This window comes from Actinia tenebrosa, unplaced genomic scaffold, assembly GCF_029948245.1.
Source record: "Actinia tenebrosa isolate PJP-AT-01 unplaced genomic scaffold, QUT_ActTen_1.0 PGA_scaffold6__47_contigs__length_16458017, whole genome shotgun sequence".
In the NCBI taxonomy this organism is placed as follows: domain Eukaryota; kingdom Metazoa; phylum Cnidaria; class Anthozoa; order Actiniaria; family Actiniidae; genus Actinia; species Actinia tenebrosa.
In genome coordinates this window covers 1,676,541-1,698,438 of record NW_028292583.1, presented here as the reverse complement: position 1 = coordinate 1,698,438, position 21,898 = coordinate 1,676,541, and the positions used below count along the sequence as shown (strand labels likewise).

The window sequence follows — 21,898 nt, the reverse complement described above, 5'->3', positions numbered from 1 at the left end:
TTGGAAGATGGAAGATAGCTAAGTATATTTACAAAAGAGTCCATGCGTCTCATATTTTTATGAGAATCTTGGGATCACCATTGGTTGAGGATATTAAGGAGTTATTCGCTAGAATCTCATGTCGGTGCTTTACAAAGTATTCGACATTAAACTGCAAACAACCACGACTGGGTGGCGTTGTCACGGGGGGATAAGATGGTGGATTTGTCTATGTAGGAAACGGTATTCCCTAAGAAATTACTGCTAAGCAAGCATTAATCTAGATAAGAATGATTCACCCTGGTTTGTCTAACAGCGTACCGCAATGCTTAATGTACACTAGCAAAGCAAACATCTTTTAGCCTACTCAATGGATATGATACAGATAACTATATACAATATGGATTGGCCATGACACTAATGACGGCCGCAATGAAAACTACAAGAACCATAGCCTCCTACGAAGATGTTCACACAACGTTTCTCTTCCCAGGAAGAGAAACGTTGCGTGACGTCGTGACGCTAGCGTTGTCAGTGCGATAAAAAAATGCAGGGCGTATCATAAATCTCGCTTCCACTAGTCTTCTGCTAGCCCTCTTAGTGAAAGTTGGTCTTTCATCTCGGCTATTTCTGAAATTATAAAAGTAGGGTTAAAAGATACAGATTATTATATTATTAACGATACAATTTATTATATTCACTTGTGTAAAAATACTAATTTATTTTATTCCTTACCTTGCTGTAACGACTGGTTTTCTTGCATGAGTTCTTGATTTCGTGTAGACAAGAACACGGCATCTTGTATCGCTTCTTCAAGCAGCATACGATAGCGTTGTTCAATGGCAGCCTTCTGTTCTTCGAACACTTCCCGGTAATTACGGAAGGTCTGCATCAAAATAACAACAAGTTGAGTTGCTTTAGAAAGAAAATGAATAAGTCTTGAACGGGTTTGTGGGGAATCAAGGGTGGGGTAGTGCACTCGCCTCTCACCTCTGGGGTCTTAGGTACGATTCCTGTATTCGGGATCGCATGTGAGTTGAGTTTGTTAGGTCCTTCCCTTAATTTAAAGGGTTTTTTCCGGGTTCTCCGGTTTTCCTCCCTCTGAAAAACCTAATCAGTTAAATTCCGATTCCACTTATGAGTAATCCATGCCCTGACTTTGATCAGCCCATAGGTTGTTTCAGTATTCAATCTGTGACTCGGCCGTACCCTGACTTTGATCAGCTCAGAGGTTGTTTTAGGGTTCCATTTGTAAGCCACGCCCTGACTTAGTTCAGACCAGAGGTTGTTTCAGGGTTTGATCGGTGAGTAAGCCACGCCCTGGCTTTGATCAGCCCAGAGATTGTTTCAGGGTTCGATCTGTGAGTAAGCCATACCCTGACTTTGATCAGCCCAGAGATTGTTTCGGGGTTCGATTTATGAGTTACCCGTGTTTGACCTAGATCAGCACTGGTTGTTTCAGGCTTAGATTATTTTTCCTTTACCAAACCAATAATCAATCAAAAACGTTTACATCATCCAACCAAAATGGAAACTAGAGATCCCTATCATTTATTCTTATACTATCACTACAGAGCAGACGCTTGCCAAAATAGAGGTTGGACATATCGCAAGTGCTGTACAGACCTGGAAGTGTTGTAGTTGCTGGATTTCCATCTCATCTTTGTGTGTTTTATACGCGTCTTCTAAATCTGCCTTAAGTTTCTTCTTCTCGTTCTCTAACGTAGATATCTGTAGAACAGTACAACGCGTCACTAGACAATCACTTCAAAAAAACATCTTTACAATTAATTAAAGATTTAAATTCTCTAATCTTCTAAAATCTTTAAGTCGGTCCAAAATCTCCTTCAAAACATTATTTTTATTGCAGTTCTTTGATTAACAGTCGTTTAGATGAAGACAGTTGTGGGCCTACGGTTTTAAGTCCTTGTCCGAAAAGACTTGAAGGTTTAACCATTCGCAGATGTAATTAAGAAGGCAGCAACTTCTCCTCAGTTATTATAAGATTCTGAGTGCTGGTCCGGCCGAGGCTTGAATCCCGACCTCCCGTACAACAGACCGACGCTTTCCAACTGAGCTAACCGGGCGGCGGCACTCAACGATAATGGCAATAACCTAAATATCGAGGGAGACACGTACCTTCATTGACATAATAGATCTTTCAGCTTTAAGCTCCACAGTGTCCATCTCTAGCTTGATGGCTTGATCTGCTGTGTACTGAGCACCTTCAGCGGCCTTGAGCTATAATATCGTTACATTATATAAATATGACTGCATGAATATATGGTGGAAAAAGCTGCGCGCGAATACAGTAGCTGGGGTGCCTGTGGTGCGCGTCATTCATTGTAAAACTATAGCCAAATACTAATAATGAGAGTTCTTATTGTAGATATAGAAGTCAATAATCCATTCCCGCCACATTAGCCAGTTTCTTAACCCTTCCCCCTTTGGGAGAAACACTAGGGGGAGGATGAAGGTGGAGTGGGGGAGAGGGGAGGACTGCACCTTTAGATCGGCTTTTTCTTGTTCGATTTCCATTTTTATTCGATCGACCTCATCAGCCAAAGTTTGCGCATTTTCCTTCTCGACTTTTTCACGTTGTTCCGCCTGAAAACAAATGGGAATCAAATGTTTATTACATTAAAGCAAGGATTAAAAAGTATGTAAGAAGCTTGGCAATAAATTTTACCTCTATCTTGTGACGAAGTTCAGAGTTTCCCTTCATAAATGACGTTTGAGTTTTCGCCTCCTGAGAAAGACAAAAAGTCATCATGGTATGCCAAAAACTGAACTATAAACAGCAGTTCAAGTGTGTCGCTATTGGTTGGAAAAACCGTGGCGGGAAAATTGTAGGCAAGCGCGTCAAAAATTGGTACTGTATGTCAAGCGCAAGCAACATCATAGGGAGCATCAACGACAATTTCACAGTAACAACATCACATAAATGATATCCATTATATAGGTTTACATCAAACAATGTTTTTGATTCTGAAAAATCAAGCTCCTGATCTGGCTGACCTCCTCCGAGATACTCGTTCAAATACTCAGCATTATCGACAAAACGTACGAACATTATGAACAACGAATAAGGCTACAAACTTCTGCCTTTCATATCAATTTAGAGGCCTTATGGTTCCTTGCCACAATCCTACAAACCTCTTTTTCAGCTTTTTGTTTTTCTTGTATTTCTTTGAGTTTGTGTTTGATTTTCTTCAGCTCGTCATTCTCTCCTTTCAGCTTCTCTTTGATGTTATGGATGGTGGCTACCATAAACTTCAGCTCATCCTCGCCATCTTTTCCTATGGATATTTCAGAACGTATTACACGAATTAAAAGGGATTATCATCTCTAATATCGTGATAGGGCAGTTTGTGCGTGTGTCCTTGGCAAGGATAATAGGAGAAGGATACTGGACAATGTGAATTGCCAAACTATTCATTTAAATGCTATCACTCTTTTGGTGTTTTTCTCGGCTTTTCGATATCTAGCAATCACATTGCTCAGCATAACTGGAAAACTTAATTATTTTTTACACTCCTTTGTTTACGGTTGCCTTTGTTGTTGTTGCTGTTGTTTATATCGCAGCATTGAACTCTAGCTATTTTACACTTGAAGGAGGTCACGATGACTCCAAAACGCCATATATTGTCGAAACGTCAGTCACCAACAACAACAGTCTTTCTCAAGACTACACTCACCCGGACTGAATTTTGTAATTTTGTGTATTTCGAAACCTTTGTCGTTGTTGTTGTTGTTTTTTGCCATGATCTTACCAGATTCAGTAAGCTTAGAGTAATCTGTGATCTTCCCCTGTAAATCATCCTTCAGTTCGTCGACCAGTTTGCGCTTTTCCTTGAACTCTGTCGTAAGCTAAAACAGTTACAGGACATATCCGATAAGAATAACTATTAAACTTTTGTAAGAATATTATTTTGTTCGTGTGCGTCAAAGGTAGTGCACTCTCACCTCTGGACTCGGCATAACATGTCAGGAGTTTGTTACTGTAGGCCTCTCTTTTGATTCGAGGGTTCTTCTCTGGGTTCTCCGGTTTTCCTCCCTCAACAAAACCCATCATGCTAAATTTCAATTCCATCTATGAGTTAGGCGTACCCTGACTTACATCAGCCCAGGGGTTGTTGCAGGGTTCGATCTGTGAGTTAGGCGTACCCTGACTTATATCAGCCCAGGGGTTGTTTCAGGGTTCAATTTTTGAGTAAGCCATACCCTGACTTTTAATCAGCCCATAGGTTGTTTCTGGGTTCGAACTGTGAGTTAGCCGTGCCCTGACTTTGATCAGACTTTTTGGCTTCCTACCTGATCTTTTTCTTTTTGAAGCACCATGAGTCTCTCTTGTACCTCCTTGTTGTCTCTTTTCATCGTATCCATCACCCAGTCGAGAATACCCTAAAAAAAGGATATGAGATGATGCTTGCTAACCCAATGTTACTGGCAGAACTATTATGATTTTAAGGGTGTGAGTGTCACTTTGAGAGCTAGAGTACTGTATATGTAGCAGAGCATATGGCTTTCTACTTAAATTTTAGTGTTTTAATGCTCCAAATAGAGGCGAGTTACTAGTCACCTATACTACCTCCTGGATCCATTATTGAGTGCACGGGCTGATGATTCATGAGTTTTTTATTACTAACCTTGTTGGCTAAATTCAGGCGCCTTTCCTCATCAAAGTTTTGTGAGATTCTTTCCTTTTCCTCCCATGTTTGTCTCTTGGCTGTCTGTAGGTCTTTGATAAGCTCCTGTGTGACAACAGGAAATCACTATGATAAGTACATACACAAACCGTTTTCCCACTGGCCAATCGTCCAATCAGATTTTACGTGCACCCTCAAGAACTGGTATATTATAGAAACTGCTATCAGCCAATCAGAATGAAGTAATAATGCCCTTCACTTAACACAGAAAGTAAACAGCCAATAAGAATGAGGCAATTTTGCAATTACCAAAATTAGTGTAGGACATAAAACCTTCCATCGGTCAATCAGAGAAAAGTACCTTTGTCTACATGTAGCTTGTCATAAGAAAGGAATAATTGCTTTATTTTGTATCACTAAATTACTGTACCTCCATTTGTGTGACATCTTCCTTATCGGGTCCACTAGTGATTCCCGTTCTGGCTAGCTTTTCTCTTAATCTTGTGATTTCATCCCTTATGTCTTTAATAATTTTCGTGTTTTCTATCTACAGATTGAAGAGCGATCTTAATCATATTATAACATAATATTACTATCCTCACATTCTTCAATATTAATCTTTTTCAGAAAACTAAACAGAAAACAGAAAAACATTAACAGAAAACTAAAATAAATTCTTGAAGAGTTTCTTCTGTTAAACAAAAAGTTTTACTTTTATAATCTTTTTCTTTGTTTTATACACTTTATTTATCTTTCCTCCTTTTCTCTTTCATCCACCCTGTCATTTCTTTCCTTGCTTCCTTTTTCTCATTTAATTTCTTTTATTTATTTTCTTTTTCTAATTTTTTTCTTATTCTTCATTTTCCCATTTCTTTTTTCTTTCTCCTTTCCTCGTTTCTTATTCTTATTCTATTTCTTTCTCTTTTTATTAGAGTCATACCTCATTTGTCTTGATCATATTTTTCACATTTCTCATCTTACTGCCACATTGCAGACTCAATAAAGTATCCTCAAAATCAGAGTCTGTAAAGATAACCAGAAAGATTAATCTGTTAATATCCAAAAAAAATTCCCTTTCTACATTGAAGCAGAGTGATTCTTACCAGCTGGTGAAACAGATATCAACATTGTCGTATATGAAGAACCTCCAAGAGAATCCTGTAAGAAGACAAACATTACTAATAGCTTCATGTTTCGTTATAGACCTACAGTGTATTCCAAAAAAAAGTTTTCAAATTTTGCTACTTCACTTACAGCGCTTCTCAATCACATGGGTGAAATCATGAAAAACTTTTTCGAGACATAATAGAGTTTTGGTGGACACCAATCAATTTGTTTCCAAAACATTGTTAGAAAACACAGAGCTTTTAAGGGCATGTGCCTATTCTCTGAAAAAAATTGTCAAATCCCCCCTCCCCCATTTCACTGCTAAAAAATTATCCGATCCCCCCTAAATTTCACCTGCCCGACTCCCCCCCCCCTCTGCCATACATTATGAACGTAACCTTAGTTTCCAAACTCTTATTGTATGACAAATATTCCGTCACAAATTTGGGGTAAATTTATCAGTAAGAAAAATACCAGTACATCATAAATCATATAGTACCTGTAAGATCCTAGTGATTTTAGAATCTCGGTAGGGAACTACGCCTTCCTTTTTAGAAGCCACAGCTAGTGTGCTGATGACTGAATTAAGTGCATTGACTCTGAAAATGTAATACAGTAATAGAGAAAATCAAACTTTGACTGTAGCAATACTTCAATTTTTGTTACCAAAGATCAATTGAACCCTGATCAAGAGGATGTCATCAAGCTCACCCTTTGTTATAGAAGACTGCTCCTTGCTTCACAGAAATGTCTGCGTTGTCTGACCTTTCAGAACCTACAAAATAATGAACCACAATCTTAACTATTTTTGTGCTCTGGGCTAATGATCCACCTAAGTATAGGATATAAGTTCTCATATATGGTTTATTGAAAATTTGCAAAATAGTGAAAGCAAATTATTGTTCAATAGTTAATACACTGTAGCTGAAAAGTAATTTTTCTAATCTTATAAATTTTGTGATTTTGAGCTACCAATAGGGTATACATTGGCGGCTAGTTGGGAGAAAATATATCCCATATTGGCCGTAGCTGCAAAGCTATGTAGGGGAATATGGGATATGTATTTTCTTTCAATGCCCTCAATATAAACCCTTATTGCCAACTGAAAGTCTTAATATAGTTCTGTGCACAATTCTTCTACTTTGAGGTAATTCTGAGCTGAAAGTATGGGTTTACATGTATGTTGGCAGCTCTCTTTCAATCAAACTTATGGGAGAATCAATCCACTTTCTAAAGTTTTTTACTCCAGTAGCATTGTCTTACCTGCCATATCTACCAAAGTTATCTTGGACCTGATGCCTGCACCAGAAGAACCTTTCTCTGTGTTTCTTTGTTCCACATTGATCATGAATATGCTGTCTGACCTACATGTACATGCAATACACCAAAGATTAGCAGTTACCAAAACACTTCAGGCATGCAAAACCAAATGCTTTATAAACTAAGTCAGTTAATAGAACATTCTTTACACCAAATCAAAAGTTCCATATCAAGCTTTACTCTATGTGTTAGTGTCGAAGTTGGAGTAGAGAAAGCTCACTCCATATATGGTATGATCAATTCCATATTTGGATTGAGCGGAAAAACCGCAAACAAAAAGGCCGTCGTTTTATAACAAATTCGACATGAACATTTTTGAAGAAGAAAAGAAAAGAAAAAAAAAAAGACAAGTAAAAAAAGAAAAACTTTGGAAAATCGCAAAGGATACGGGGACAATGCTAACTCGTGGGTCTGCCTTGCAGACAACAGACACAGGGAGATACGACACTCAATGTTTGATATGTCTAATTATGCGATAGCTAATGGTCATCATTTTCTAGGTTTATTAGGACATGACAAAACTATGATGGAGTTACATACTTCAGCTATTATCATTGCTATGTGCTGATCGAGACAAAAGTCATGACAGGGAAATCAGGCAATTAAAGACTACAGTACCATCAATGAAGGCCATTAGTTGAGCAAGCAAAATGTACAAAGTTGGCATATTACCTGGAAGCACCTTTACTCTTATCAGCTGAAGCAAGCTTCTTGACTCGGTTTCCTTGCTCATACAACCGCAATATGTCCTCTGCATTCTCAACTACCAGCTCAGCCAAACCTTCTACATAACTACAGGTACAGTACAACAAAAAATACTTCTTTATAAATGTGGTTACTTTTTATGTACGCCCCTCCGGAGTGGGCTGCGCGTGGGGTTGGGAAGAGTCCCTCATCCCAGAGAGCCGCTGTGCAGGCTAGTATGATAGAAGATGACAAAGTGTGGATCTATATACAGTACCTACAGTATCTGACAGTGAAACAGCAAATTGTTTGTTTGATTGCTTGTGTTTATTTGTTTGGTTGTTTGTTTGTTTATTTATTTTTTGTAATTTTATTAACATTTTTATGCTACATGTATAATAATGATATATATAGTTTACACTCGTTTAACAATAATTGAATAGACAAGTAGAAAAAAAAATTATTATTTTAATAATAATTGTTTGTTTATACTTACATGCCAAGTTGAGGGTGTTGTCGAACTCTCAGTTCATAACCACTTGGGTTTAATAGGTCATTGATCGATTCTTGATAGATCTGGTAATTGAAAAGTCATAATAAGCCTAAGCTGAAAATCACAAAAACTGCTGGGAACACAATGACCAACATTTCATTTATATTACATTTTTCTTTGAAATGATTAAATGAGGCCCTAAATTAGGTCTTGTCAAGAAGCTCATACAGCAAGAACATTTTAGTCTCAGTGGGGATGTGTTTTTTTTTGCAAGAAAGGAAAACAATTATTTATAAAGGCTAAAATAAAACCTCAATGGTAGTTGCACTCATTCAAATATTTACAGTGAAAATATTTTAAAAAACAATTCTTTTGAAAACCAACTGAAGGTAGTCACTTAGGGGAGATGATCGCTCACGAAAGTGGTCGCTCAAAAAGAGTCAACTGTATTCGCGGTACTGTATTCGCATACAGCACTCACTGATGTATGATGGCACAGAAATAATGGTGAAACATGTTCAAATTCAAGAGTGTTCTCTAAAGCTAGTAGAAAAGAAAAATGATTGGAACCAGTTTTCACCTCGGAGACCTGTGTGGTAACTTCCCTGCATCAGAAACCCCCAAAAAATCTAGTGCATCCCCTGTTGATTTGTATTATAAAGTTAACAGAACAATAAATATTTCCGGTACCAACCTCATAGTAGGAAACTGTAACAAAGAATTGTTTATTTGGAGGTGCTTCATCAATTTGCTTGAATAATTCTTGGTTGAACTGAAAAATACCACGACAACATAAAATGTGAGCTTAAAACAAACCTGTACATCACATACTGTACACAGTTAAAGAATGATTACTATTCCCTGGCCTAAACTGATACAACAACTTTACAGGTGTACATACAATTTAATTCTGTCAATAATCTACAGTCCTGAAAAAGTGTCAGAGTGTTCATGACAGTGAAATAAAAATTCTCAGATACTAGAAAATAATAAACTTACCAAAGGAATAATTCCTGGTTCTTCTTCAGATCCTCTCATGGTAAATGTTTTACCTGTATTTGTCTAAGTCATAAAGTAGTATAGCATTAACTAGATAAATAACACCTTAGAATCAAAGTCATTACAGTATGGACTTGTTTGCCATGCCAAGTGGGGTTGTCTCGTAAGACAAGCTGTCAGGCACTGTCATACCTTCTCTGTGATACCAAAAATGATACATTGTGGTCTAGCTAAGAGTACAAATATCTTTTGATTATGATGCCGCACATGGTATTATTTGTACCACAACGCATCCTGTTCATTGAATGTGGCTGAGGCACTAAGTGAGACTTTCTGTGTGATACCAAACATGGTGCATTGTGGTCTATCTTGGGTGCATAGGCATCATATTATGAATCCAATCCTCTACATTAATGAACAACCTTAATCAACAAGTCTTTAACTAACCTGACCATAGCACAAGAGAGTGACATTGTATCCAGTAAGTGCTTTGTTGAGAAGAGGTGCACCAAGATCATGGTAAAGCTGCTCCTGTGTTATCAGTAAATGTTGATTAATTAATAGTTTATTTGTTAATAATATCACACAATCTAATGATCTAAAGATAAGTAGAAAGTCAGAAAATACCATGTTACATCATAATATGTTGTGACTGTGATGTGACACAATCTTTTAGGGACTGAGAGGGAGGGGCTAGAGGGAGGGGCTGGAGGGAGGGCTGGAGGGAGGGGCTAGAGGGAGGGGCTGGAGGGAGGGGCTAGAGGGAGGGGCTGGAGGGAGGGGCTAGAGGGAGGGGCTAGAGGGAGGGCTGGAGGGAGGGGCTTAGGGTGCCATTATTCCATTCCCTATGTAACTCAATAATAAAGACTTTGCATAATCATGTGTCAGCAACCATAATACAGGTTGGGCTGCCTGTGGTTAGCTGGCAGAACAATAAAATCCCTTTGCTCTCAGGAATTGAATTCTTTCTTATGAAAGATGATTGTATTGCAATCTAACATGGCTGCCTTCACGTGATAGTACAATTTAAACCTCTATTTCCAATAAATTTCAAGTCTCAGCACCCTCCTCTTAGTCTTTAACCCATATAATTATTCAATCTGAGCCTACCCAGATTGCACAGAAGCTGCTTTACAGAGATATTATGCTGAACATGTGGATTGAGACTTAATATTGTGGTAGGTTAATGCATGGGTAGCTAGTAGATTACCATAAACCAAGTAAATTGTGAGAGAAAGCAAAGGTACATTTACAAGTGTGGGAACAACATTCTAAGAATTTGTTTATTAACCTGTCATTAGTTAATTTTGTCTCAATCAGCATGTACAGTAGCAATATATGAAAACAGTGGCAAACTTACAGTCTTAGCCTCCCAGAAGTAACTGTGGTCAAATGTGAATGAGTGCTCCTGTACAAGAGTTAATAAAATTATAATCTTATTTTACTATCAATCAATCCAGCTGAGTGGTGAGCGTGGCACGCAAAGCATTAAGTGGACAAAATGACCGGCCCTAAGCATTTTTTGAGCTTGAAAAAATGAAGCAAACTTGGTAAGTAAAGTTTTTATTTTTATTTTTCCATATTTCTGCTTCTCGTAAGTGCTTACGTTTACTGTACATATTATGTTTTAGTCAAAGAATAACAGAAAAATATGCAAAAGTTGGGTTACAGTAGCCAAGGAATGAAGGCTGGAAGCAAAATAGGTGAACGGTATGTGATTGGCTGAAAAAAAATTCACTGCTAAGATGGATAAAGTAGGCCTATATATTTTATCTTTTTTTTTCCCTCTCTTTTTTCTTAAAAGAAAGCTACATGCCTGTAGCAATAATACTGTAAATGATGATGTTTCATTGCTGACATGACAACATCATTATCAAGTCCAAAAATGTGTCCTTTTTTTGAATGTCAATTAATGCCTGGCATTAATGTTATTCTCTTACCTTGGTAGCTGATCCAGGCTGTGGGTTGTGAACAATAATTTTCTCCCCACTCATCTTCACCACTCTAGTAGAGGCCTTAGCTTTTTCATTTTCTAGTTTAAAATAATTCTAAATTAATAGGCATGCAATTTCTTTCAAAACTAGAGTGCCCTAGAATAGGTAAATATGACCCTACATCCAACTAAGTAAATGGCACTCTGTACAGTACAGTGCAGTCACAGCCATTTCGACATGGAAAAGGTCTCCTTTGTTTACTATTGAAAGTAAATATAAAGAATATTTTTCGGTTTTTAATTCTTTATCTTTTTCCCCCTCAAAAAATATAGTATTTTGCAATTCTAACAAGAGACACAAAATATTGTCTTGCAAATACAATATTACAATCTTCATTAAAACAAAAAGGATTGCTTGATTGGACCGATGTACGGCCAAGAAAAAAGTTGCATGGTCCAAATTTCCTCGAAAACATCAAAATTCAAAATAATCCAACGTCATCAATAATATATCATTTCCTCCTCCAAATTTGACGAACATAATAATAAGATAGACACTTTCTTTCTATTTGTATCATTAGGTCTTGGACTACGTGTCAGCAGAATTTTCTAAGAATGATAGCTAACGTTTAATCCTTCGAAGCTCACATCTCCATGATATAATTGCAGCCAGAAGCAGCCATACTTCCCTCTCTTAAACTGGTTTAGAATTTTGGACTTATTTTTATTGGTATCCCTAGTTATGTACGTATCTTGTTGCTGAAGGAAACTTGGACGTTAAAGTCTAAATAAAACCCTTAATAAGAGAGTGAACTCACAAATAAACGTAAATTTGAAGGAAGCTTTTAGTTGACTTACCAGTGAACGGTCTACAGCGAACTGCAACCTTCACGTTTGTGCCCTCAGAACCCTTCATTTCAAAGAAACTCCAGTTAGCTTGGAATCAAAACTCTATCAGTTATAATCAAGCAAAACTATGGGTTACCATTTTGTAGTATTATTGAGGTGATTTAGGAATTTGCATGGAGGATTTGTCTTCTCTTCTTCACCATTGTATTCTTGTTCCTTGGCAAAGAAGAACACGTGACGTCAATATCAAAACATAGCAACAACCGACTGGCACCTAGTCCAAGTTGTTGGGCTTCCTGTGCGCTTGAACAGAAAAAAAAAACAAGACGCGAAGGAGGAAGGAAGAAGATAACTAAAACCCGAAACTAAAAATCACAAAACAGATTTTATTTTTTCATTTTCAAGGGACAGGGAGATTATATTTGTAGTATTTTTGGTGAAATGTACCGCCGTCCCTCTAGACGGAACTATTTTATTATTTACAGTGATGTCACAATCAAGCTACTTATGGCTGAGATTCCAGCTTAAATTTGACAAAATTCAAAATAAGTTTTACAGTTATACAATATTTGTACATTTACGATTTAGAATTTTCTTTTTAACCTTTCTATATTTTTCCATTCATTATTCCTAATCATTCAGGCCTTTTTTATTTATGAAAAGGTTCGATACCAAAAATTCAAATATTGAAAATAACGTGACAAAAAGGATGTCATTTTGCTGAAACTATTTAACTAAAGCACTGTTTCTTTATCGATAAATCTGTCTTCTTGAATAATTGACTGTTCTTTGTTTATATATGAGATAGAAGGTAACAATATCATTAAAATGAAAGTTTTTATTGAACTAATTAGCCTTCTGCAACAGTGAGGAGCTCTTCTGGACGACACTTGGATCAGTTAGGCAAATCTTGGCACTATTTCCAACTACCACAGTTCCTGAATTGTTGGTTATTTGAACATGTACTATGCTGTAGAAATTAGTTTTCCTTTTGTCGCAGAAAAGATTTTCTGAGACAGACCGTCTAACTTTTGGATTGTAGTTCTGTGACTGTGACACCTCGATAAAAGCCATTCATTTCTGAAGTTAAATCGATGATAAAAGCTTGAAAATATATCCGCATTTTGTAAAATAGGTCGTAACCACAAAAAGACTAAATTGAGTTTGTTTGGTGCTCATTTTTGATTGAACGCCTTTTTCAAATGACCATATTTAAGGAAATCCTTGACCATATTTAAGAGTATCCTTTTTTCAAATGACTGTATTTAAGGGTATCCTTGACCATATTTAAGGGTATCCTTTTTCCAAATGACCATATTTAAGAGTATCCTTTTTTCGAATGACCGTATTTAAGGGTATCCTTAACCATATTTAAGAGTATCCTTTTTCCAAATGACCGTATTAAGGGAATCCTGGACCATATTTATGAGTATCCTTTTCTCAAATGACCGTATTTAAGGGTATCCTTGACCATATTTAAGAGTATCCTTGACCATATTTAAGAGTATCCTTGACCATATTTAAGAGTATCCTTGACCATATTTAAGAGTATCTTTTTTTCAAATGACCGTATTTAAGGTATCCTTGACCATATTTAAATATATCTTTTTTCAAATGACTGTATTTAAGGGTATCCTTGACCATATTTATGAGTACCTTTTTTCCAAATGACCACTGATAATTATCCGGAATTATAAATGTCGTATTTTAAAATCGATTACTAAAATTGACCCTGTTTAAGTTATTTTGATGGTAATGTTAGACTCTCTATCAAGTTTTGGAGTTGAAATACTTTTTTTTTTTTTTTTTCACCATATCTTCACCATCCCACACTGGACTTCACCCAAGAAAAGTCTGATCCAAGGAATCAATCCAGACTCTGATTTTCCATAATTTTAAATTTTAGCCATAAAACTGACAAATTCTAAAAAGAACAAATGATATAGGTATCAATTGTGCAATCTGTTTTGTTTTGGTCGTAAAGGAAATGGATTTAATAGCATCAAACCTATCAACCAACAAGCCACTTGGCGATATCAGCATTTTGTAAAATAGGTGTGTAGCAACAAAAAGACTAAGTTGAGTTTGTTTGGTGCTCATTCTTGATTGAACGCCTTTTAACAATGGCCTTTTCATATGCTTAAAGTTTTGGGAATTAAAAAGTAGCTTTAAGTAATTTTTCTTAGTGAAAGATTCAGATGCACGGATGAGGACTACATCACGGGCGGAGAGACATAGAGGTAAAATACAGTAAATGTATGTAAACTGGGCTGTGAGGGGGCTGTGAAATGCACTCTACGCCCGTGATATAGCTTTTTTCTCAAAACACACTATTCAATCACAAGCCAAGCCCTGCTATTCTTTATCCTTCCAGTTTGTTGTATCACGAAGCAATTGTAGACGAACCCGAGGCTAATGAGGATGGATTTCTAAGCGACGAACAACAAGTTTAAGACAAATTTGGGGACATTTTATCTCAATAAAAGACATTCATGTCTGAAGTTAAATCGATCATAAAAGGTTAAAAATATATCCGCATTTTGTAAAACAGGTGTTTAACCACAAAAAGACTATGAATTGAGTTTGTTTGGTGCTCATTCTTGATTGAATGCCTTCAGCAGTTAAACATAAGTAGAGCGGATAATGGAACGTTAATTCAATAGCCAGGAATACAGTTGAAGATCCCGATAGTAAATTTATATTTTCAGTTAAAATATTTCTTCGCCGTATAAATTAAGCTTATCTTTTTTGGTGGCGATTTGGAGAATAAAGAAGCGTCAGTCAGCACATTTCTGTAAAAAAATATTATGTTATGTTTATGATTATGATATATAAGCCCATCGCTATTCCTCCTCATCCACTTCTATAATGGCACGTATGAAATGCGGCTTTTATGACTGTGACCAAACTAAAACCATGATGGAAAACACGTGTGCGTCATTTCGATCGCTATAAAAATAAAGTACGACACGAGGATCAAATGCAAATTACTCTAAGCGTACGGTTTTGATAAGGTATTTTCCTCGTTCAGATGAGGGAGGTGGATTTCTTCTAGTTCAAGTAAGGAATCCTGTTCTATATCGGAATATTTGGTTCTCTTCTCTTCTATGCTGCATGCTATGATCGAATTTCACGGTCCTCATTACACCAGGATATTGCCCATACAACTTAAGAACACGGCACGACTCGTCTGTATCTGGTTTAGTACGGGCTCAATTAGTTCCATCCGCTCAAACATGCTCAAAAGTCGCGCGCGGACAAAAGAATATTTCAGCTTGTTGTATCTGACTGAATTCGAGTCTTGCAGGACTGGATGAGTCTGTCCCTTGAGTTTTTCACATTCACACAATGTCCTTTTTTATCATTTTTTCAAACTACAAGTGTTAGGAATTGAGAAAATGGAAACTAGATGGGTTTCAAAGCGAAGGCTAAGATACATGCGGATGAGTACTACATCCCGGGCGGAGAGACAGAGAGGTAAAATACAGTAAATGTATGTAAACTGGGCTGTGAGGAGCCCGTGAAATGCACTCTACGCCCGTGATATAGTTTTTCCTCAAAACACACAATTCACTCACAACCCAAGACTGTTATTCTTTATCCTTCCAGTTGGTTTTATCACGAAGCAATCGAACACTTAACCGAGGCTAATGAGGATAGATTTCTAACCGTCAAACTCTTCATGGACGAAACGACGAGAAACAAGTTCAAGACCAAGTTGGAGACCTTCTATCTCGATAATAGACATTATTGCCGTCTGAAGTTAAATAGATGATAAAAGCTTAAAAATACATAAGCATTTAAAAAAAATAGGTGTGTAACCACAAAAAGCGTAAATTGAATTTGTTTGTTGCTCATTCTTGATTGAATTCGAACGCGGAATGGAATTAATGGAATCGACTGAAATTTTCCTTCGAAAATCATAAGTGTCCTTTTGAGTGTTGTGACTTTCGCACACCTTGTACCTTGTACTCGATCTTTCTCACTCTTGAGAGGGACGCCTTCTGTCGATGTAATTTTTAAATTAGCTTACTAAATCATCGTAAAATTAGCTACTCCGCACTCCTTCAACACTCTTCAGAGGGACGCCTTCTGTCGATGTAATAAAATATTTGGTGGTGAGTATGGATGAGAACTCGTACTGTCTCGATGAATGCAGACCAAGTTTAAAAAAAAAGTTCTACAACAAGGACTGGATGAGTCTGTCCCTTGAGTTTGTCACATCCATACAGAATCTACTTTTCATCATTTTTTCAAACTAGAAGTGGTAGGAATTGAGAATATGGAAACTATATGGGTTTCAAAGCGAAGGCTTAGATACATACGGATCATGAGGACTACATCCCGGGCGGAGAGAGGTACACTTAAAATACAGTAAATGTATGTAAATTGGGCTGTGAGGGGGCCGTAAAATGCACTCTACGCCCGCGTTTTAGCTTTTTTTCAAAACACACCATTTAAACACAAGCCAAGCTCTGTTATTATTTATCCTTCCAGTTTGTTGTATCATGAAGCAATCGTACACTAAACCGAAGCTAATGAGGATGGATTTCTAGCCGCCAACTTCATCATGGACGAAGCGACGAGCATTAATGTCTGAAGATAATTTGATGATAAATGCTTAAAATATATCAGCATTTTTATAAAATAGGTGTATAACCACAAAAAGACTAAACTGAATGATTGATATCTATCAATTTATAGTTTTATACAATTTTTGCCTTAAATTTTCCTTATTGATGTTATCAATTCATAGTTACATACAATTTTCAATAACATTTTCAATACATTTTCAATCAATATATAATAATTCCATGCTCAATGATAATGTACAATACCTTTGCTAAGGTAACTGCAGGCAAGTGAAATAATTTGTAAATAATTAAGGATAATTGATTGGTTCATCGATATTAAAGATAAAGTAATATAATTATTTAGTATCTTTACACAAGTGAATATAACAAATCCGGCGCGCTCATTGGTCACAATTTACGTCTAATGCTGCTATATTCACCACTCGCGCACGCGCACGCTCGTTTGTGGATTTGTGCCGCTCTCACAAAGATAATTAAAATTAGATTGAAAAGACAAAAATACTCTCTCTCCGTTAAATTCACTTGTGTTAAAAAATACTATAAATGTCGAGCGGCGAGGAAAATATTCCCCGATTATATTCACTTCGCCTTCAGCGAATAATTGTTAAGTTAAATATGGATAACAAGAACTTCATTCAAATAGTGAAAGTAAACAAAAAAATAATTCAATCCGTTTGTAAATTTTGAAACGTCTCGATCCAAGAACTAGCCGGGAGTTTGAGATCATCTAGGATTAGATCTCATCTACTAGGGATATTTTCAATAAATAATCTTATGGTTACGAATGCACTGAATTTGGTATAAATAAGCACGAGAAAAGTAATTTGAATGCCTTGAATTTGAATGTTTGCATGCATCTGTATTCTTGAATATGTTTGAAATTAATATTTATCTGGAGTTACCTTAGTCTACTCGATCGGGACAATTAAGTCAATAATTTATTAATGTCCTTTAATCTATCTTGGATCGGTTCAATTTCCAAACTAAAAGTGTTTTCTTCGGCTATATGCAATGCTTGTTGTGCCAAGCTTTTGGCTTGGAGAAAATCCTTTGTTCGAAAGCATAGGTCGCTCTTTGCTACGTAGAGCTGTATAGATAGCGCTTCACTGATGTCACCTTCGTACTCTTCCATCTTCTTGATGCATCGTTCAGCTTCCTGGATACTTTCTTCCTCCACTGGTTGGGTGCGTGATGTCTTTGTCCGACAGTTAAGGTTCATTAACGCCAATTTAACCAAGCTGAATTGTGGTCTCTGGAGATAAATGGAGCTGTTTGTTTCATGTATTCTCTGTGATAATGTAATACACTCTCTGAGGCTCTTACTGGCGTCTTCTTTCATAATTTGCCATGGTTCGTCTTCATCAACGTTCATTAGGGACAGCGTCTTAGTCAAGTTACTAGCATGTTCATAAGCAATGAATACTCTAGCTATACTAAAAGGAGTAAACTCCTCGTTTTGCTTAGCAGTGGAAACAAACTTATTTGCCTCTGTCAGCCTGTTTTGGCGTCTGCTTAGTCCTGTGAGGTGGACATGTGAATAGGCTGTCAGAAAGTTCTTCATTTCGACCCCTAGGTTGTTCGATATCATCTTCATTGCTTCATCAATAATCTCCTTTGACTTCGTAAATTCTTTTTGGTAGCTCAGAGCCATACTCTTTTCTATCAATATAAGAATTTGTATATGTGGTTCACTTGATCCTGCAAAGCCTTCAGCCACGATGTAAAATTCTTTGAACCTTCCTTTGTCCCTCAAAGGATGAAGACGGTTGATGATGTCTTGAAAGGCATACATGAATTTCTCGAAATTTTCGTCCGCTGTAACCTTCAGTGACTTTTTAGGAGAAATTGATGGATAAGAGCCATCTGCTTCTACTTCTTCGATGTCTGCTAGCTCATTTTTATTTTCTTTTACACAATTGCAAATATTAATCTTGGTATTATTCCCAACGACGAGGTACCCTGCGTTCTCAGCGATATTAATGTTAACGTTCTTCTCAATCCTAGTGATCGTACAATGCCCGCCGCCGCCATGAACCAGCTTTCCCCGTTTTGCAGCACTAGAAGAAGCTTTTCGTTTACGACAAGGATAAGCTATCTTAGACTGAGTACTTGAAAGTCTTGTACCAGTCTTTGGATCTGATGGGACGGATCGTTTTGATAATTCCTCCCAATGATCAGGAACTCGGCCACCAAATTCGAGAGCACGACAGGTTGTAGTTTTGGCGCCAACGGTCCAACGGTGTTTTGTCGAAAAAGATAAGTTTCTATGATCTTCTTTACGTGCGCTGCTGTCTGGTGTGGTATAAAAACTGTGACTGGCACCATAAGATGACATTTCATGCAAATTTATCAGTGTCGGGCTATCAATCTTTTCTATGTACATTTTTTTTTTTGTCGAAGTCCTCTTGGCCCCCTTTCTTCCTCTTGACACTAGAGTTTTTTTCATGCCGTCATTCTTGACTCCACCAGCTACACCGCCATTGCCCAGTGATTCATTGTTAATAGTGTTTATAGATGTTGGATGCTCGTTCATTATAGCAGTAAAACCATCAGAAGGTGACGTGTCTGGCGATTCTTCTAATTCTTGATCTCTCGCCGTTGAAATGTCGTTCTCGTCTTCATCGTGGCTGAGCTCCATACCCTCCACCGTTAGCTCCCCCATTACTTTTGACATCAACTATAGGGCTTTTAAAAATCACCACTGTTAGCTAGTAAACTGAAATAGAAGAGTGAATCCAGGTAAGATTGCTTACACAACCAAATGAATCCACCTTCGATAAAAACAGGAGCGAGCAAGTACGATTTTATACACGAACCGTGATGACACGGGGAATCCCCTGATCTATGACGTTACAACTGTCCTTATTGGTCTACAGATGGCGTGTTCATTGTTCCTTTGTCAAAATAATCGACTACTCGACCAATCACAACTCAGTTCTCAGAGATAGAAGTGAAAACAACAAACACATGCTGAGACACACTACGAGGTTTATAACTGAGCTAGTTTTCTTTTTTGTTACCAGTAAAGTTAGAAACAGCAGATTGTTGCGATGAACGTGATATCATTTCCTCGAGCGTGGTCATTGTAACTATCACAGTGCACCTCATTTCGGAAAATCCGTATCTACTTATGAATGATTTTATTGACCGCGTAATATAGTTATAGTTGCTGACAGCAAAGTAACCTGCTTGACAGATAGTCCATAGTTGAAATCCTGCAACACTATAACAAGACTTGTGGATGAGGTATAGTGCCGGAATGACTTATAAATTAGTGTTCTAAATATTCATTTCAAAAAGCTGATTCATGGAGACGTTCGTTTAGGTGCATGCGGAAACTTGGAAGACCACGAGGGCGGATCCAGCCAAGATTTTAGGGGGGGGGGGGGCTAATTGAGTTTAGGGGGGGCTAATTGAGTTTCTTCCGTCAAAACGACGGAAAACAATATAAAAAAGCATCGTTTTTTCTGCTGTAGGGGGGCTTCAGCCCCCCTTTGCCCCCCCTGGATCAGCCCTTGGACCACTCACCGTTCAGTTCGTGTCGGCAACCATATAACTGTACAATGGTCTACGGTGCACATCGCTTTCTTGGCTCAATCGTAAGAAGGAGCGCAATCAATGTTCATACGCGTAATGCAGACAACCATAGCTGCACAATCTTCTCTTCGCAATATACCGTTCACGTCGCTTTCCTGGAATCAATCTTAAGAAAAGAAGGAATCTAGTCAGGAATTTAGCTCACATATCTCAGTTGCATTTGCAAGCCTCCGATGTTGATGCTCCTCTAGCAATTTCAGTCTTTCCTGAAGTTCTTTGATTTCTAATTCAAACCCCCTCCTTTCTGATATCTTTAACGCTTCTTCAGCAAACACCATGGCCGTAGAATAATCTCCAGTACGGTATTTATAATCAGATTGAACCGTGAGCAACAGAATATTTGTGGCTTCGCTCATTTCCCCACTGTACAACTCTTGCATTCTTGTGATGCATTCATTTGCTTCACGGACACTGTCTTCGCTTACTGGCTGGATGCGAGCATTTTCATTCCGGCAATTTAGATTCATCAGAGCTAATTTTAGAAAACAAAAATGGTGGCGTCGAAGATAAATATCATCAGATTCGCTCAACAGTTTTTCACAAAGCGAAATACAACTCCTGTGATCTTCCCGGGTATCTTTCTCATATTCCTCCCGTTCTGGTTGTTGTGTTGACACAATAGATATATACATCGCTTGGTTGCTGGCCCTTTCGTACATGGCGTATGCTTTAGCGAGATAAGAGGGTACAAACTCTGCATTTTGTCCTGCTATTACAACAGCGTGGTTGGCTTTGAACATCTTTTGTTCACGTCGATAAATAGCTGCAAGCTGACAATGTGACATAACTGTAAGGAACTCCTTCATTTGTAGTCCTCGTGTGCGAGTTATCATGTCATTAGCTTGCTTTACTACCTCCATTGATTGTTCGTTCTTTTTTTGGTAACTTAAAGCAGTGCTCTTTTCAATTGTCATAAATATTTCCTCTTCAAATTGACCGTTTTGTCTCGCAAAATGGATCCTTTTGTCCACTGTTTCATAAAACTCTTCCCATCTCCCATTGTCTCTCAGTGGGTAAATTTGATTTGTAATTTCATAAAATTGATGAAGCCACTTCATGATGCTTCTATCCACGCAAACAACCATCTGCTTCGGTGGTGACACGGCTATGATCTCTGTTCCATCAGCAACAACTTGCTCACCCTCAAGATGCCGTATACGTGACGGATCCTCACTAGTACTTGCGTGACACGCTGCACTATCACCAATAACTATATTCCCGCTATTATTATCCACACTGATGTTCACTTCCTTAATTTTTTCCGAAGATGGCTTAACCTTCATCTTGCTTTTGCGGTTTGGAAACGGCAGTAAAGTCTGTCGCAGTCTTCTTTTGCTTTTTAATTTTGCCGATTTCTTTCGCTTTATGTTCATGGAACTGGCAAGACTACGGGCAGAATCAGGAAAAGGTCGCCGCGAAATTGTCCTTTCCCTTTCGGTTAAATTGCCACCTTTGTGTTCAGCTCCGCAACCCAAATCAATTATGACAGTACCAGTGTTATTGTAAATGTTAATAAAGTCATTCTTGCCTGACCTGATAATATTTGTTCCACTTTGATATTCCTCGTCATCTTCCATATATCTTGGCGCGCCTTTCTCGTCACTAGAAAAATTATCTGTTTCCATTTGACTTCCATGGCTACTATAACCAGATTTATTTAGACTTGAAACTCTTTCAATTTTTTGGTCTGTTG

General features: G+C 37.6%; 2 protein-coding genes across 3 annotated transcripts; both read right to left on the bottom strand.

The window, feature by feature from the left end:
* Positions 1-12,245, bottom strand: LOC116307706 (kinesin-like protein KIF13A). 2 transcript variants are annotated; one of them, XM_089039448.1, is made up of 25 exons: positions 12,150-12,245; positions 12,023-12,074; positions 11,172-11,263; positions 10,592-10,639; positions 9,679-9,762; positions 9,232-9,294; positions 8,927-9,004; positions 8,236-8,315; positions 7,728-7,847; positions 6,999-7,099; positions 6,447-6,510; positions 6,235-6,334; positions 5,732-5,786; positions 5,569-5,651; positions 5,059-5,175; positions 4,629-4,733; positions 4,294-4,383; positions 3,753-3,849; positions 3,136-3,278; positions 2,669-2,728; positions 2,485-2,586; positions 2,119-2,220; positions 1,606-1,710; positions 715-865; positions 1-609 (listed from the first exon to the last, which is right to left on the bottom strand). In XM_089039448.1, the coding sequence occupies exons 1-25, from the start codon at positions 12,150-12,152 to the stop codon at positions 557-559; spliced, it is 2,148 nt and encodes a 715-aa protein (XP_088895574.1). In that variant the 5' UTR covers positions 12,153-12,245; the 3' UTR covers positions 1-556. The 2 variants fall into 2 exon arrangements, with proteins under 2 accessions (XP_088895574.1, XP_088895573.1); XM_089039447.1 differs by lacking the exon at positions 12,150-12,245 and having other exon boundaries at positions 12,023-12,080.
* Positions 12,246-16,482: 4,237 nt separating this feature from the next.
* Positions 16,483-19,961, bottom strand: LOC116307703 (uncharacterized). Its single transcript, XM_031718002.2, has one exon. The coding sequence runs from the start codon at positions 19,280-19,282 to the stop codon at positions 17,534-17,536; it is 1,749 nt and encodes a 582-aa protein (XP_031573862.1). The 5' UTR covers positions 19,283-19,961; the 3' UTR covers positions 16,483-17,533.
* Between the last annotated feature and the right edge of the window lie 1,937 nt (positions 19,962-21,898).